At 48.8% G+C, this 18,735-nt stretch overlaps 1 protein-coding gene across 1 annotated transcript in view; it reads right to left on the bottom strand.

Moving 5' to 3' along the window:
• LOC146027326 (cytochrome P450 4B1-like) overlaps nt 1-18,735 on the bottom strand; it is an 87,939-nt gene that overhangs the window by 53,525 nt on the left and 15,679 nt on the right. The window contains exons 3-6 of the mRNA XM_083158257.1: nt 13,777-13,904; nt 7,922-8,046; nt 5,126-5,277; nt 276-382 (exon numbers count right to left, since the gene is read on the bottom strand). Coding sequence (XP_083014383.1) covers nt 276-382; nt 5,126-5,277; nt 7,922-8,046; nt 13,777-13,904 — 512 coding nt within the window. The remainder of the gene's footprint in view (nt 1-275; nt 383-5,125; nt 5,278-7,921; nt 8,047-13,776; nt 13,905-18,735) is intronic.

The raw sequence follows: 18,735 nt of genomic DNA, 5'->3' as shown, positions 1-18,735 counted from the left end.
TTAGCGCCAGTCTCTGCGTCAGGGCGAGTGAGGTCTGTACTGCGTATGGGATCGCGGTTAGCGCCAGTCTCTGCGTCAGGGCGAGTGAGGACTGTACTGCGTATGGGATCGCGGTTAGCGCCAGTCTCTGCATCAGGGCGAGTGAGGTCTGTACTGCGTATGGGATCGCGGTTAGTGCCAGTCTCTGCGTCAGGGCGAGTGAGGTCTGTACTGCGTATGGGATCGTGGCTAGCGCCAGTCTCTGCGTCAGGGCGAGTGAGGTCTGTACTCTGTACCTTGGCAAATAACAGGATGTCCAGAAAGTCCAAGTGTCGCTTCTGCTGGATCTTCTCCAGCTCCGTCTCCTGCATAATAGATTGTTTTCTCTGTTTAATTACTTTATCTGTAATGACAAAGTGATGTCGTTATCGCATCAGGTGATCTGTACTGTACACCGAAGTGCACTTAGGGGGGTTTCCAGTAGCCCAGAACGTTACACTATGCTCATATTACCATCTCCAACATCACTAATGGCCTCACTGAGGGTTTCTCTCTTCTGCTGCAAGTCTCCTCTCCCGGCTTCTCCCAGAGAGGAAATTACCTGCCCCAATCTGGTCTATGAGGGATCTCAGATCTTATCTGACAGCCTAATGTCAGAGAACTCTATAGTTCTGTATTCCCTCACTGTGACATCCTCCCAGCCTCCCTGGGGTTATGTCCTCAGTGCTTACAGGCCGCCCCCTTATCCCTCTTCGGATCACATTAAGTTCACAAGCAGAATAACAGAAATACATTGATCTCACACATAATACTAACAGGAGACATACTGTATCTGATCCATCACATGTTATCATTCTGCATTGTCTGGAGGATGAGGCAGCTGAGGGCAGCTCCCATTATCCCAAAGTGCACTCTCATACCTCCCAACTTTTTCCATTGAAGAATAGGGACACTCGCTCGGCGACTCCCAACTGCACCACCCCCTGCCCCCCTTATGTTATGGTTCTCGCCTGGGCTCTGGGTGATACGACAGCTGGCAGGAGGAAAAAGGTCAGGCGTGAGCCCGCAGCTGGGACCGCTGTTTAGAACGGCCACAGCGAAACCTACACTGACTCTGTTGAGTCCCCCGGGCAGATGGAATACCCCTGCAAGTGCTAGGCTTCGCCTGTAGCCGCCGCGTTCGACAGAGCCAGTAAGGCCGGCTCTGACCCCGATGCAGCCAGGTGTTAGGTCAGTGGTTCCCAAACTGTGTGCCGTGGCTCCCTGGGGTGCCGCGGAGCACTTGCAGGGGTGCCTCAGGTTGGTGGTCCAGAACCAATTAAATGTATTTATGGCCAATGAAATAGGCAAAAATCAGTGCTCGTGGCTTCCAGTTATAAAATATATGGGTAAACAGAAGAGAATCATGTTCCTCACCACATAACTGGACCTAAGGATACAATCTAATCACAACTTATTTAATTTAATTTTTTTTTCTGAAACTCTCAGTAACAAACTTTTGGCCTAGGGGTGCCGTGAAAAATATTATGATAAATTAGGGTGCCGTGATTCAAAAAGTTTGGGAACCACTGTGTTAGGTAATGACAAGGGGTGAGCAATCGCCAGGGGGTAGCTCAAAAGGATGATCTGGCTAAAGGACCTAGCTGGAAAAAGACCCCTGACTACCGGCACCAGGCCAAGGACGGGAGTTGCGACCCAGTCGCAGACACAAGGGATACAATAGGGAATCTCGGAACAGGGGCACACCAAGGCAAGTGATTCCCCAAAACCGGTTGCAGATGGAAAGGGAAACACCCCTGCCTGATGGAAGCTAGGGTGACAGACAATAACAAAACAGGAGGAACAGCTGGAAAAATGACACAAAGGAATAACGACGGACCCACAGCGGGGAACAGCCACGGCGGGCAAATGAATAATAAAAGATAGAACCACCGGGCTCCAAAGGAGCACTTACGTGACCCACAGGGAGAAGAGGGAAGTGGATCAGGCGCAGGCTCTGGCCCAGGACTGGATGACACACCAAGCAGACTTGGAAGCAGGAAACCAGGAGAGCCCTGGAATTTCCAAAGGAGAACAGCAGGAACCAGAAAGCTCCGGGGTCCGGGTATACAGGCTGATGCTACAGTGAGCAATGAGCTGCAGAGGATAAATCCTGAGATCCAAACAGCAGACGGAACAGGGAACCAGGTAGCGAAGCTGAGAGCTGACAGAGAGTTCTCTCCAAAGGAATCAGGAACTAAACATAGGTTAACAGAAAGCTATCACTGGCAGAGTACTGCAGGTGAGCCTGCCCTATAAAGGGCTCAGGTGATTAATTGCACCTGAAGATTCAGGGAGCTCCCAGGCTAGTGCTTGATTAGCTTAATTATCTCACAGCCTAGTAAATGAATTAAGCTCCCAGAACACAAAGCTGTAATGGCAACAGACCTGCCACTGGAGGCCACCAGTGAGTCAAAATGCCAAACAGAAACTGACAGAAAACAAAACAGACTGGTTCCTGACACCTTGGGGGAAATTTACCAATATGAAAAACCTAGTTTTTCGTATTGGTATTTTCCCTACGACTGCATACGACTGTTTAAGTCGTATGCAAAGTCGTGTTCCGGAGGATCAGTTACAAAGCAGTCATATACGACTGCTTTGTAACCCTCCGATGGTGTAATGATTCGTATTAGCGGCCGTATATACGGCCGCTTATACAAATTATTTCTAGCAGTCTGCACGGATCAGTCAGATCCGTGCAGGCTGCAAGGTGTAAAAAAAAATAGAAAAAATAAATAAATAAAAAAAAAACCGGCGTGGGGTCCCCCCCACAGCCGAAACCAGCACCAGGCTGAAGGAGCCGGGGCCGGTAATTAAAAATCAGGGAACCCGACAAATAGGGGTTCCCCGATTTTTAACAACCAGCCCCAGGCTCCAGGTCCGGGGCTGGTTCCCAAAATACGGGGGACAAAATGAGTAGGGGTCCCCCGTATTTTAAGAACCAGCCCCAGGCACAACCAGCCGGCAGGGTAATGTCACAGCCGGGGGACACTTATAATATAAGGTCCCGCGGCCAAAACATTCTCCCTACCGACCAGTCAGCCTGGCCAGGGGCCCTGGGGGAGTGGGGACCCCCCCAATGAAGGGCCCCCCCCCCTCCAGGACTTACCTGACCAGGCTGAAGCCTGGTGCTGTCCTCGATGCCCCTGGGCGGTGGGCATCGAGCTGATAAATGTTGTAAAAAAAAGATGAACCTATTGTTTTTTACTGTGGCACTACAAGTGCCAGCAAGCCTCCCCAGCAAGCTGGGACTTGGAGAACCACAAGTCCCAGCCTGCTGGGCATTAAAGGGCCCGCTGGCACTTGTAGTTCTACAGTTAAAAAAATAGTGCACAAAACACACTGACACACTTTTAAAATAAAACTTTATTACACACAAAGCCCACACATACTAATACTTACCTATCTTCTTCCCATAGGTCGCCCTGGTCCTGTGTCGGCGTCTTCTGGTCCTGTGTCGTCTTCTTCCTCCATGTCGACGTCGCTGTCGGCGATGGTGACCCCGTCCGGATCCGACGAAATCCATTTGGGAAGCTGTGGAAGGAAACCATACTCACCTGTCCCAGCGCGACGTAGTCCAGGTAAGGGTCTTTGCAAAAAAACAAACCGACACCCCGAAACCAGACCGGACTGACGGAGACGCACGTGTGTTTGTTTACATCGTGCGGCTCCGCCTCCCGAATGCCGCTATTGGCCGCCTTGCGGCCTAGCGGCTCCTGATTGGCCGCTAGGCCGCAAGGCGGCCAATAGCGGCATTCGGGAGGCGGAGCCGCACGATGTAAACACCGTGCGTCTCCGTCAGTCCGGTCTGGTTTCGGGGTGTCGGTTTGTTTTTTTGCAAAGACCCTTACCTGGACTACGTCGCGCTGGGACAGGTGAGTATGGTTTCCTTCCACAGCTTCCCAAATGGATTTCGTCGGATCCGGACGGCGACAGCGACGGTCGACATGGAGGAAGAAGACGACACAGGACCAGAAGACGCCGACACAGGACCAGGGCGACCTATGGGAAGAAGATAGGTAAGTATTAGTATGTGTGGGCTTTGTGTGTAATAAAGTTTTATTTTAAAAGTGTGTCAGTGTGTTTTGTGCACTATTTTTTTAACTGTAGAACTACAAGTGCCAGCGGGCCCTTTAATGCCCAGCAGGCTGGGACTTGTGGTTCTCCAAGTCCCAGCTTGCTGGCACTTGTAGTGCCACAGTAAAAAACAATAGGTTCATCTTTTTTTTACAACATTTATCAGCTCGATGCCCACCGCCCAGGGGCATCGAGGACAGCACCAGGCTTCAGCCTGGTCAGGTAAGTCCTGGAGGGGGGGGACCCCTTCATTGGGGGGGTCCCCACTCCCCCAGGGCCCCTGGCCAGGCTGACTGGTCGGAAGGGAGAATGTTTTGGCCGCGGGACCTTATATTATAAGTGTCCCCCGGCTGTGACATTACCCTGCCGGCTTGTTGTGCCTGGGGCTGGTTCTTAAAATACGGGGGACCCCTACTCATTTTGTCCCCCGTATTTTGGGAACCAGCCCCGGACCTGGAGCCTGGGGCTGGTTGTTAAAAATCGGGGAACCCCTATTTGTCGGGTTCCCTGATTTTTAATTACCGGCCCCGGCTCCTTCAGCCTGGTGCTGGTTTCGGCTGTGGGGGGGACCCCACGCCGTTTTTTTTTTTTTATTTATTTATTTTTCTATTTTTTTACACTGTAGCCTGCACGGATCTGACTGATCCGTGCAGGCTAAAACGCAAATAGAACAGGAAAATGGTGTTCTATTTTCCTGTCGTATTTGCGTGGGTGTTTTACACCACTTAGCAGCTGTATTGTCAGTACGGCTGCTTAGTAAATCAGAAACCACCATTCTTTTGAATGGTGATTTCTGTCGTATCCTATCGATGGTGTAGGGCATTCGTATTTGTAACTACAAATACGAATGTTCCATCTTTAGGAATACGAATTGTTGTATTTTTGGGATTGTAAATCCCGAAAATACAAATTCGTAAAAAAAAGGTGTATTTCTCCCTACGAATACACCTTTTTTCTACGAATCCATTTTGGTAAATGTCCCCCCTTATTCCTTACCAAACAAATCACTCCCCCAAATTCTACTCACCCGTGTGGTGATGCACTAACTTCAGCGCTCTCCGAAAACGGAATCCATGTGGGCTCAGGTAGTAGATGAAGTCATTGTGGTATGGGAAGCAGCGAGTCCGGTAGTCCACCAGGTAGGATATCTCATACACAGCACTGATGTACTCATTCTCACTGCACAGAGAGGACACAGAAGTATCAGTACAAGTATGTGGGTGCAGTACCCCATTATGGACACTAGGGGGTAAGTGCGGGACCTGTGTTCCACCAGGTAGGACAGCTCATACACAGCACTGATGTACTCATTCTCACTGCACAGAGAGGACACAGAAGTATCAGTACAAGTATGTGGGTGCAGTACCCCATTATGGACACTAGGGGGTAAGTGCGGGACCTGTGTTCCACCAGGTAGGATATCTCATACACAGCACTGATGTACTCACTCTCACTGTACAGGGAGGACACAAAAGTATCAGTACAAGAATGTGGGTGCAGTACCCCATTATGGACACTAGGGGGTAAGTGCGGGACCTGTGTTCCACCAGGTAGGACAGCTCATACACAGCACTGATCTACTCATTCTCACTGCACAGAGAGGACACAGAAGTATCAGTACAAGAATGTGGGTGCAGTACCCCATTATGGACACTAGGGGGTAAGTGCGGGACCTGTGTTCCACCAGGTAGGACAGCTCTTACACAGCACTGATGTACTCATTCTCACTGCACAGAGAGGACACAGAAGTATCAGTACAAGAATGTGGGTGCAGTACCCCATTATGGACACTAGGGGGTAAGTGCGGGACCTGTGTTCCACCAGGTAGGATATCTCATACACAGCACTGATGTACTCATTCTCACTGCACAGAGAGGACACAGAAGTATCAGTACAAGAATGTGGGTGCAGTACCCCATTATGGACACTAGCGGGTAAGTGCGGGACCTGTGTTCCACCAGGTAGGATATCTCATACACAGCACTGATGTACTCACTCTAACTGCACAGAGAGGACACAGAAGTATCAGTACAAGAATGTGGGTGCAGTACCCCATTATGGACACTAGGGGGTAAGGGCGGGACCTGGGTTCCACCAGGTAGGACATCTCATACACAGCACTGATGTACTCACTGCACAGAAAGGACACAGAAGTATCAGTACAAGTATATGGGTGCAGTACCCCATTATGGACACTAGGGGGTAAGTGCGGGACCTGTGTTCCACCAGGTAGGACAGCTCATACACAGCATTGATGTACTCAATCTCACTGCACAGAGAGGACACAGAAGTATCAGGGCAAGTATGTGGGTGCAGTACCCCATTATGGACACTAGGGGGTAAGTGCGGAACCTGTGCTCCACCAGGTAGGACAGCTCATACACAGCACTGATGTACTCACTCTCACTGCACAGAGGACACAGAAGTATCAGTACAAGTATGTGGGTGCAGTACCCCATTATGGCCACTAAAAGGTAAGTAGCTAGGACAGGGACGATGACTGTAGACATGTCCAGTAGCCGGGTCAGGGACAATGACTGTAGACACGCGCAGTAGTACCCAGGTCAGGGACGATGACTGTAGACACGTGCAGTAGCCGGGTCAGGGACGATGATTGTAGACACGCGCAGTTGCCGGGTCAGGGACGATGACTGCAGACATGCAGTAGTACCCAGGTCAGGGACGATGACTGTAGAGATGCGCAGTAGCCGCGGGTCAGGGACGATGACTGTAGACACACGCAGTAGCCGGGTCAGGGACGATGACTGTAGACACGCAGTAGTAGCCGGGTCAGGGACGATGACTGTAGACATGCAGTAGTAGCTGAGTCAGGGACGATGACTGTAGACAGGTGCAGTAGCTGGGTCAGGGACGATGACTGTAGACACGCGCAGTAGCTGGGTCAGGGACGATGACTGTAGACATGTGCAGTAGCCGGGTCAGAGACGATGACTGTAGACAGGCGCAGTAGCTGGGTCAGGGACGATGACTGTAGACACGCGCAGTAGCTGGGTCAGGGACGATGACTGTAGACACGCACAGTAGCCGGGTCAGGGACGATGACTGTAGACATGCGCAGTAGCCGGGTCAGGGACGATGACTGTAGACACGCGCAGAAGCCGGGTCAGGGACTATGACTGTAGACAGGCGCAGTAGCCGGGTCAGGGACGATGACTGCAGACATGCAGTAGTACCCAGGTCAGGGACGATGACTGTAGACACGTGCAGTAGCCGGGTCAGGGACGATGACTGTAGACACGCAGTAGTAGCCGGGTCAGGGACGATGACTGTAGACATGCAGTAGTAGCTGGGTCAGGGACAATGACTGTAGATATGCAGTAGTAGCTGGGTCAGGGACCATGACTGTAGACATGTGCAGTAGCCGGGTCAGAGACAATGACTGTAGACAGGCGCAGTAGCTGGGTCAGGGACGATGACTGTAGACCCGCGCAGTAGCTGGGTCAGGGACGATGACTGTAGACATGCGCAGTAGCTGGGTCAGGGACGATGACTGTAGACACGCGCAGTAGCCGGGTCAGGGACGATGACTGTAGACACGCGCAGTAGCCGGGTCAGGGACGATGACTGTAGACACGCGCAGAAGCCGGGTCAGGGACTATGACTGTAGACAGGCGCAGTAGCCGGGTCAGGGACGATGACTGTAGACACGCGCAGTAGCCGGGTCAGGGACAATGACTGTAGACACGCACAGAAGCCGGGTCAGGGACGATGACTGTAGACACGCACATTACCCGGGTCAGGGACGATGACTGTAGACACGCGCAGTAGCCAGGTCAGGGACAAATGCCCACCGGATACCAACCTGTCATTCTGGCAGTTGCTTTGGTAACTGAAGGCACATTTCATGATGGTGTCCAGGGTCATGAGGCTGACGTAATGGAAGAGTTCCACCGGCTTCTGATCTGAGATGAGCTTCTCCCATTTATCCTACAGAAGATATGAAATTACAGACATAGTCACACAAACAACGCTTGTTAGAAATACCCACTATGTTGGCTCACTGATGCCCCTTTCCCACTGCAGCTCTTAAACGGTAAATTGCCGTTTTTTACCCACAATTTACCGTTTAAGGCTGCAGTGGGAAAGCGACAGAGTTGATTTACCGGTTAAAGTTAACCGGTATTTCAACCCGTTTAAAAAGCAAAGTCCTATACGTTTAAATACCGTTTTTTAGGCAGTGTGAATGTCTCTTAAACAGTATTTAAAATCCCACACTGATTTTCAGTCCGCCCACCCCCCCCCCTCCCCCCACTACTAAGTGAGAGTAGGGAAATGAAGGGTAAGGGTATTAGGTGTATAGTAATCTAATGGGGCAGGGGGCTGGGGCCAGTCCAGGGTGTACATCACAAGCAGAGTAATACAGGCCTCTAACCCGTATGTTCTGCATTGTTCTTCCTCCTGTCGGTCCCTCGTTGTCCAGTGGTCCTTCTTTGCTGTGACTGGTGAATGCATCAATGCATGCAGATGCCAGTACGGCTTCCACAAAGGCAGAGCAGGACATGACTTCCGGGTCAGTGTTCTCATGAGATCGTGCCGCCCGGGGGCACTTCTCTTACAGCGGCTGCCTCCGTGAGCTCAACTATTCGGATCAGAGGAGACTTTATGTAAATGTCCTGTTATGTTGCTCCAACGCACCAGCGCCAGCATGAGGCGGGAGAACCCCGGGGGGGGGGGGGATCCGTCCCTGCCATGGGCAAAATGAGCTGCCTACGCCCCCCCCCCCCTCGGCAGATCTGGTAACCTTTACATATACATGAAGTGTGATGACGGTGACAGGGCAGCAAACAATCACTTACTCCAGGAGACATCTTAAAGTTCTCAATATTGGTAACTTTACTAACTAACAGTACTCTCTCCGAACTCCACAACTACTCTCTCTGAACTCCACAACTACTCTCTCCGAACTCCACAACTACTCTCTCCGAACTCCACAACTACTCTCTCCGAACTCCACAAACGACTCTCTCCGAACTCCACAAACAACTCTCTCCGAACTCCACAAACGACTCTCTCCGAACTCCACAACTACTCTCTCCGAACTCCACAACAACTCCAAAAGTGAATAGTTAATACATCAACTGTATTGCATGTAACAATATAGACCTGATTCACTCCCCTCCTTTTTTATTCCTCTGAGTGGAACTCCTTCACCTGCCAAATAATCACAGAGCCCCCGCTTTACACTATCTGCTACTTAGCAAAAGCAGATGAGTCCCAGTGATGAGCAATAGCATCACTGCAACTCCAAATATCTCCACTATACAGAAGGTAACAGAGTACAATGTATGTTACAATACAACCAGGTATATCATTGTGTCTCAGTCTGTGCACAGATCTATGTGTCTCAGTCTGTGCACAGATCAATGTGTCTCAGTCTGTGCACAGATCATTGTGTCTCAGTCTGTGCACAAATCATTGTGTCTCAGTCTGTGCACAGATCATTGTGTCTCAGTCTGTGCACAGATCAATGTGTCTCAGTCTGTGCACAGATCAATGTGTCTCAGTCTGTGCACAGATCATTGTCTCAGTTTGTGCACAGATCATTGTGTCTCAGTCTGTGCACAGATCATTGTGTCTCTGTGCACAGATCAATGTGTCTCAGTCTGTGCACAGATCAATGTGTCTCAGTCTGTGCACAGATCATTGTCTAAGTTTGTTCACAGATCATTGTGTCTCAGTCTGTGCACAGATCATTGTGTCTCTGTGCACAGATCAATGTGTCTCTGTGCACAGATCAATGTGTCTCTGTGCACAGATCAATGTGTCTCAGTCTGTGCACAGATCAATGTGTCTCAGTCTGTGCACAGATCAATGTGTCTCAGTATGTGCACAGATCATTGTGTCTCAGTCTGTGCACAGATCAATGTGTCTCAGTCTGTGCACAGATCAATGTGTCTCAGTCTGTGCACAGATCATTGTGTCTCAGTCTGTGCACAGATCATTGTGTCTCAGTCTGTGCTTTGAAATTTGTATCAAACATGTTCAATGGCCCCCAAATGTCATTTTTTAGCCTGTACCACCCCCACTATCAACGCAAACCCGAAGCGTGGTGAGCGCAGCGAGCCCGCGAGAGGCGGCGGTACGCGTCCTACGACCTTTTCATACCACCACTATCCACGTCGGCGTGGAGTTGAGAATAGAAAGTGTGGCGAGCGCAGCAAGCCCCGCGAGGGGATGCGGACACCTGTGAAGCCCGCGAGGGGACGCGTATACCTGTGAAGGTATCCGTGTCCCCTCGCGGGGCTCGCTGCACTCGCCACGCATCAGGCTCGGTGGCCCACTGCGCTCGCCACGCTTTCTGTTCTCAACTCCACGCCGACGTGGATAGTGGGGGTATGAAAAGGTCGTAGGACGCGTACCGCCGCCGCTCGCCACGCTTCAGGTTCGCATTGATAGTGGGGGTGGTACAGCCTGAAAAATGACATTTGGGGGCCATTGAACATGTTTGATACAAATTTCAATGCATTTGGATGCATTTCTGTTAAAAATCACATGCGATGCGATTTTTTTGCTATACGATGCACATCGTGGGAGCCGTGATTGTCCACAAGTACCTAAAAGTGTCTGTATACACTGCTTAGACTCCTCCCTCAGTCTGTGCATCACCAAAAGGGCTGAACATTGCCTCTCTATTCTCTCTGGGGGTAACACTCCTGGTCCATCTCTATCCAGCATCCGTCAATGAGTTCTCATGTTAAGGGCTGGCTACTTTATCCTGGCTGCTCCATCACCTACTCTGAGCCAACTGACAAGCCAGGTGTAACTCCATCTGCAGGCACAGGAATGTCCCACCTTTCTCCTAGTGAGAGTACAGGTTACAGGCTACAGTATGAGGCACAGGGCAGTCTTTTCGTAGAGTCCTCACAGGTACCTCATACTGTACTTCTCTCTGTCCCTCTGCCCCTTCTCCTCTGACAGGGCAAATCACTCCCAGCTGTATATCACTACGCCATCTCTTCACTGTCAGCAACATCTGGGAAATGTACATATATATTGTCACGGACCCACCAGTCTCCTGTTCAGATACATCAATCTGAGCAGCTCCGACCGTGACTGGGTTTCACTTCGGATACACGAGTCCCCTCTATGAGGTACACTGCCACCAGCAAAGCCTGATTTTGTGAGCTTTGAAACTGCGCAAGGAGCGGCTTTGCTCGCACCTAACACAATGCAGTATAAAAATGGTAACGTTCTTCTTTGGCTTACAGGATCCTAAGAACACAAAATCAGAACTGGAAATATATTATTTATTCCTAGAAATACTACAGAGCTTTAGTGATAAAAATGGTTACAAGATTGTAGAATGATTTTAAAAGCACACACATGGATACACTCAAAATAAAAGGGAAAAATGACAGGACTGTATCTTACACCCAAGTATGGGTCCTGTAGTGGGGGGGTCTCCACAAGAAATCTCCGGGCGCTTCCAGACAGTTTGCTGTTCCCCCAAGAAGTAACAATGAAATATTGACAGGAGAGTGGTTTTATCTGCAGGCTCCCTCATCCCTCCCACCCTTGGGATTTTGACCCTTTCCTTGCTGGTCACTAGGGAATTTCTCTTCTACAGTACATGCAGAATTGGTCCATTGCTTTGAAGTAGTTTGTGCACATTCCAAAAGTGATAAGAGGCCTGTTGTCTAGAAACTATTCTCTAACCCCCAATCTGGTTTTTGAGGGGTCTCAGATATTATCTGACATCCTAACTTCAGAGAACTACGCAGATGGTTACTCTGAGGGAATGTCCACCATGCTTACACTCTGCAGGGGGAAATGGCAGACACCCCCCCCCCCCTTTAGGTCACAGTAAGTTTACACACGTAATACAAGACATGCCCAGACAATACCAGAAATACATCGATCTCTCACCTAATAATAACAGGAGGGGTGCTTTAATTGATCTATCACCTGATTGGATCCTGACATATAGGGCGGTATTCAATGAGAATACCTGCGAGGTGCAGCGAATCCTTTTTAGGATTTGCTGCACATTCGCCGCACATTCGCCACGTTCCGGAGCCGGCGGGCTCCGGTATTCAACGTGTCAGGGGCTCGCTGCCCCTGACTGGCGAATATGAGCTCCTGCGGCGATTGCCGCAGGGAGCCTGAGGACGGTGCCAGGCAGAGAGATGGAAGTCTCTCTGCCTAGCCCAGAACGTTTGTGGGGGTTAGGTGGGCTCCCCGGGTGCCAGGCAGCACAGGCTGCCCCCCGGGGGTGCCAGCAGGGGAGCGTATATTCACTACACACGATCGTAACGATAGCACATGAATAAAAATAGCATGCCCCTCCTCAGAAGAAAATTCCTGATTTTTTGACACCAAATGTAAAAAACAAAACACTTTATTTTAAAAGTTCACATTCCACTTCACCATAAAAAGATAGCGATTGCTACTCGGTGAATCATGGTGAAAACAACCTTCAAATGTATTCGCCATGTGGTCATTGAATAGGGTGATTCACCGTTTTAGTCAGAAATTCGCCAAACAGCACAAATTCGCCATAAAAACATGGCGAATCAGCCTCATTGAATACCGCCCATAGCGTCCGGTAAACAAGTCCACTGCCATCAATGAACTCTGACATGTACAGTGTCACCAATGCACCAAAATATATAAACATTTGTAAAAAGCATAAATTACATTTAGGGCCTTATTCAGATCTGAGCTCAGTACAAATTTGTTCGGAAAATGGGCAAATCCATCTGCACTGCAGGTGGGGCAGATGTAACAGGTGCAGAGAGAGTGGCTAAAATGACACGATTACCATAGCACGCTCCCCCCCAACAGGATAACCCATCTGTGACTCTGCCCCCAAGCTGACTCTTTTTCCTCCCATCGATGGCCCCGCCCCCTGCCTAACAGAGTTGGCTGCCCTCTCCCGGAGGGAGGTATGTTGGCAAGTATGGCCTTAAGGTGTTCGCTAGGCAGCATATATACGCTACAGTGCACAATTCCAATAGGTGATCTGCGCCAACTGCCCCAAACCTCTCCACACACATACATACACACACGTCGGCCATCCCCAAATAATAATTATATATATATATAATCGAGTTTGGTTACTAGAGAACTGAATTTTCTGTATCCAAATCAAAACTCATCTTCTCGCTGTCGGATTCTGGTGAGATTCGCACTCTTTATAAGTCCAGGGGGGGGGGGGGGGGACTCTGAGTGGCAGCTCCCTAGGCTGCAGGATGCTGCTTCTGGGCACCCAGCATGCCAATTACAGGAGCCATGGGGTAGCAGCAGCGCCCCTCTCATCCAGCCCTAGTTACGGCCCTGTCACATGTTCTCTAGCTCTGCAGACATTCATGCAATGGACACAAGAGTCACTAATTCCACACAGTGTTCTGTGGCAACAGCAAGGTTCTCCTATAACTGGACCTTCTACAGGGGAAGTGGATAAGAGGAACAGCCTCCCATCAGAGATGGTACAAGCTAGCACGCATCACATCGCATTGCATGCCCTGTGCATGCGTTGTGCGTACAATGTGATGCAATGCGATGACAGCTAAGTACAAAAAGTATGTGCAAGCACATACTTTTTGTACTGTGCGATGAGGTGCCGCGGGAGCGCGCACCTCAAAGCAAGCATCACACAGCCCGCATCGCAGCGTGTATCGGCTGCTTAAGACAGTACCGCCATCAGATTCTTCTTACCAGCATGGTGTTGGTGCAGTCTGACATCAGCCGGATATACGGCTTCAGGACATCGTAGTGGAAGGCCGGAGTCAGCAGCTTGCGGTGCTGGAACCACTTCTTTCCTGATAACACCAGCAGCCCTTTCCCTGGGGGACACAAATGCAGACTTTCATATCCATGGACCTATGATTGTAAATCCTTTATCTCCTTTGCTAAGCTGTGCATGATGCAGAAACAGGGGAGGTGATGGTCACAATTATAGCCACCACCAAAACTCCTGGTTTTCCTGCAAGACTCAGATCCAAGATAAAGCAAAACATAATCCTCCTGACTAAAGGTCTCACGTTTGGAATTCGATAATGTCCCGACCCTCTCTCATGGTTCAAGAGTCATTTCACAGAGAACACTGTAGGAAGAGGGAGTGTTGCAGGCTACATGTGATTAAGAGCTACTGTATGGAGTGTTAGGTCACATAGAAGTACCATACACGGGGGGGTTAGGACATCGCATTGCAAGGGAAAATAACCACGATGCGACTTTAACTAGATGCCACTTGAACTAAAGAGATAAAATTGCACATGATGATCGCACCGTGTGTGGGCACCATGAAACACAGGAATTTATCTAGATCTGACGCCGGGAGGATGACATTTTGCCTTGTACTGACCATACTGACAGCAGCCACAGCACTAGTACTTGGTTGATGCTCCTGCTCTTATATAAACTTTTCCATATTGATTCATAGCGCTATGAGTAACATGGGAGGTTATTCTGATCGGTGCGGCCAAACGTGCGTACGTTCCATATTAACGTACACTCTCCGTACGCGGCCGTTGGGGTTAAGTCCACCCACAAATCAGCCGCATACGTACGGCCAGAAACAACGTCTAAGGGGAGTGGCGTACAATTGAGCGTATGCCAACGTACACGGACGGATCAGCCCTTAGACTCCGACAACTGGCGTACAACAGAGCGTACGCCACCGTTTACGGACGTCTCTCGTCCGTCTTCCCGCCGACTTCTTGCGGAAATCTGAGCGTACGCCAGCTTGCACGGACGGGTCGCTATTGTTTTCAATGGAAAACTCAGCTTATGTCACCGCTCGTGAGAGTGAGCGTACGTCCGTGTACGCTGGCATACCCTTCACATGTATGGACCTGCAAATCTTGCCTTTCAACTATAATTCAGACAATTAATTAATTATTCTAATTGTTATTCAATTATTGTTTTCTATTAACTCAATTGTCTACCTTAATAAAGACCCTAATAAAACAACATTTTAACCCTCATTACATGTATATTTGTTATGTTCTAATGTGGCATTTTAATCACTATCTATGTGTCCCCACATTGCTTTTACTTGTAAATAAATTTATGTTGGTGTTTGTGTGTATGTACTAAATTATGTCCCTAATTAGTTTGATCTGATTTTTTTACCATGTATACCTACCCTGATGTTATGTGTGATGTTTTAATCGAACATTCATGCATTTTCACTATGTGTTATTTAACTCAAAAACAAACACATTCACACAGCAATCGTTACCCCTCACCTCAAATTACAAATATAACTTACATTACACATCTGTATGTACCTACCCTTACAAACCCTATAACATATTTATGATTAAAAACACAGCCAACTTCTAACTCAACAAAAACTTTTATTTAGTACAAACATAATAAGGGGGGGGGGGGGGAATACAAATAAATTAAATGAGGGCCTCCAAACGTAAAAAAAGAATATTTAAATAAAATAACGTCAGGAATATCTCCCGCAAAATGTTGTCCACCTCCTCCTGGTGCTGTTCAGTGTCTGTAGTGAAGGGGAAAAACACATTATAATTAATATATCATATACATAAATGTTTATTGCATTGTAACATAATATGAATTTGTGAGTTAAGTGTGAAGGCCACATACATTTTTCCACTACATTGAAGATGGGTATGCTGTAAACATGGTCCAAAATACTATTCTGTTAACACACACATACTGTACATATTACATAAAAATATAAAAATTACTCCTTATTGGATGAATGTATGCTGTATCCCAATTGGTAGTTTGGTTTTGGGGGGCTCACCTCTAACCTCACAATTAGGCTGTGCTATTTAAGGGTTATGACATTGTTGCGGCTTAAGCACTCCTTACTATTTTAAATTTAGGACATTGCTGTACAAATTATAGGCCTAAAGCTATGTTTGTAAAGCATGCATCCGCATGGCCTCACACACTATGAACAAAACAATCTATAAATTAATGTTGCACATAATGCTGGGAAGTGGAGTTACCCAACACCTGGACCCACATAACTACAACACCACTAATGTCGGATATCTCATTGGATGTACTGTTATGTCAATTATTCAAGGGGTGAGGCATGGCAACACTCCAAAAAACCACCAAGGGGACCCTTGTTCCTGGAGAAGGACAGGCCACACCTCATGGTCGCCCTGCAGTGATTTGTTGCAACTAATGTTGATGTTGGATACACATATGTGGTTGTTGTGATTGTTTATGTGTAGAAATGTGTAGGTAAACATTAGACACATTATTTACTTACGGCTAGTTGAGCCATCCTGCTTGCCGCTGGTTGGGTGTCCGGTGGTTGGGGGGGTCAGGAGCAAGGGGGATGGGATAGGACTTGGGATACAGGTAGTGGGTTGGAGTGGGGATTGGAGAGGTTTGGGGGTGGGTGGTGGAGAGGTGTAGGGGGGTTGGAAATGGGGTGGGGAGGGGGTGGGGGTAGGGGAGGGGGTGGGGGAAGGGGTGTGGGTGGGGGTGTGGGTGGGGGTAGGGGTGTGGGTGGGGGTAGGGGTGGGGGTAGGGGAGGGGGTGGGGGTAGGGGTGTGGGTGGGGGTAGGGGTGTGGCTGGTGGAAGGGGATGTCGAAATGGGGTGGTCACCAGCAGGTGCCAATGTCTCCTCCTCTTCCTCCTCTTCCTCCTCCTCTTCCTCCTCCTGGGCTGCCTGCTCCCGGGCTGCCTGCTCCCGGGCTGCCTGCTCCCGGGCTTCCATGCGTGCCCTTGCCCGTGCTGAAATGTTTATGTTGATGACATAGAAATCGAAGGTTGGGTTTCATAAAAATGGGGGAAAGAAAAATTCACATTAGTCATGCTCATAACCTTACAAATTATCATTGCTGTTATATTTCAGACATTTATCATGCAAACTAATTGATATGCTACACCCAAAAACAGAGCGACTACTTATACCCCCCCTATACACCCCCTATACACCCCCTATACACCCCCTATACACCCATATACACCCCCTATACACACATATACACCCCATATACACCCCATATACACCCCCTATACACCCCATATACACCCCCTATACACCCATATACACCCCATATACACCCACATACACCCCATATACACCCCATATACACCCCCTATACACCCATATACACCCCCTATACACCCACATACTCATGAACATATTTATAAAAATTACAGAAATCATTGAAAAAAAAACGCAGACATACTAGTTAATAAAAACTTACATCGGGCAATATGGCGGCGAATGGAACTCAGCATCACTGGCTGGCGCCGGCGCAGGTCAGACCAGCGCCGCTCGACTTGGGCCAGGCTTCTCTGTACGCCGGTCCGGGTGTATATTAGGCGGCGGGCAGCATTATATGCCCGCCGCTTGTCCATGTTGGACACATATGGGCCCCTGGGCCCCAGGCGCCAGTCCATGACCTCAACCAAGGCCACCAGCTCCTGGGTAGAAAACGCGCTAGCCCTGGTTGAAGTCATATTGGCAATGGCGCAGTTATTAATTGCAGGTACATATATCACTTTTGGTGCTTGCTGATTGGTCTAAAAAATTGTTTGTTTAGTATTAACTTTATTAATCCTTCTTACATTAACAAACTGGATGCGAATAGAAACTTACGCGGACCGTTCTGATATACACACACCATAACCAACAGCATGCTTTCAATGTATAGAGACGAACTGTATATACAGTGTGCTGAAAATAATACACGCAACCGTCTACTAATAAATACGCTGCTAAAAGGGCACAATACACCGATTTCCATGGAGAGACGTACTGTATATACAGTGTGCTGAAAATAATACACGCAACCGTCTACTAATAAATACGCTGCTAAAAAAGGCACAATGCAACATGTTGGTGTATGACAATTTCATACTCATTACATATGTAAGGAAAGCATTATAACGTGATGTTTTGAAATGTGACTCAGAAAGCATACACAAACTCCAACAGATACCAGCTGACAACACTCATCATTGGAATGACAGGTGCACACATTTCACCATGTAGCACACAATGCTCCACAACCTGTGTATGTGCATATACACGTGAATGATCAGGTGCGTTGAGACCTGCGTAATTTAAGCGGGAATTATCGCCGGGAAATATCAGCGTAAATTAGCAACTACATTGCGGGGAAAAATATACGCCCCCTTGTTCATGGCGGGAGATTACCATATAAATATTCAGTCAGATGCAGGCCAGAATTGCTGCAAACATGTCTAGCTCAGATGATTCCGCAGCTGAGGACGCTCTACAGAGAGCTACAGCAGAATCCCTGCTTGAAGCTTTGCAGAAGAGGGAACAGGAGCGGAGAAGGAGGGCCCAAGAGAGAAGTAGCCTGCAAGACCAAGCGGGCCCCTCACTAACAGGCCCTGTTCAAACTGCACCAGCTCCACAAGGGCCAAGCAACCAGCCAGAACAAGAGGTTGCATCTCTCCAAACAGGTGTGACCCAGCAGGTGCATGGTGAGAGAACTGGGGCCACCAGAAAACGAGCTGCAACATCTAGGTTGAGGACTGAGCAGGATACCACCAGCAAAAAGAGAAACCCTGCATTTGTAGAGGCAGAATTGCGAATTTTAGTGCCCAGGGCACGCGAATGGATAGAATTGCCAACCAGGAAGCCGGGTGCCAGTGCAAGGAGAAACCTTTGGGACAAGATCACAGAGGAAGTGAAC

Source organism: Crinia signifera, chromosome 8, assembly GCF_055691185.1.
Source record: "Crinia signifera chromosome 8, ASM5569118v1, whole genome shotgun sequence".
Taxonomy (NCBI): Eukaryota; Metazoa; Chordata; class Amphibia; order Anura; family Myobatrachidae; genus Crinia; species Crinia signifera.
The sequence above is the reverse complement of the archived record's forward strand: the minus strand, read 5'-3'. Positions and strand labels throughout refer to the sequence as shown.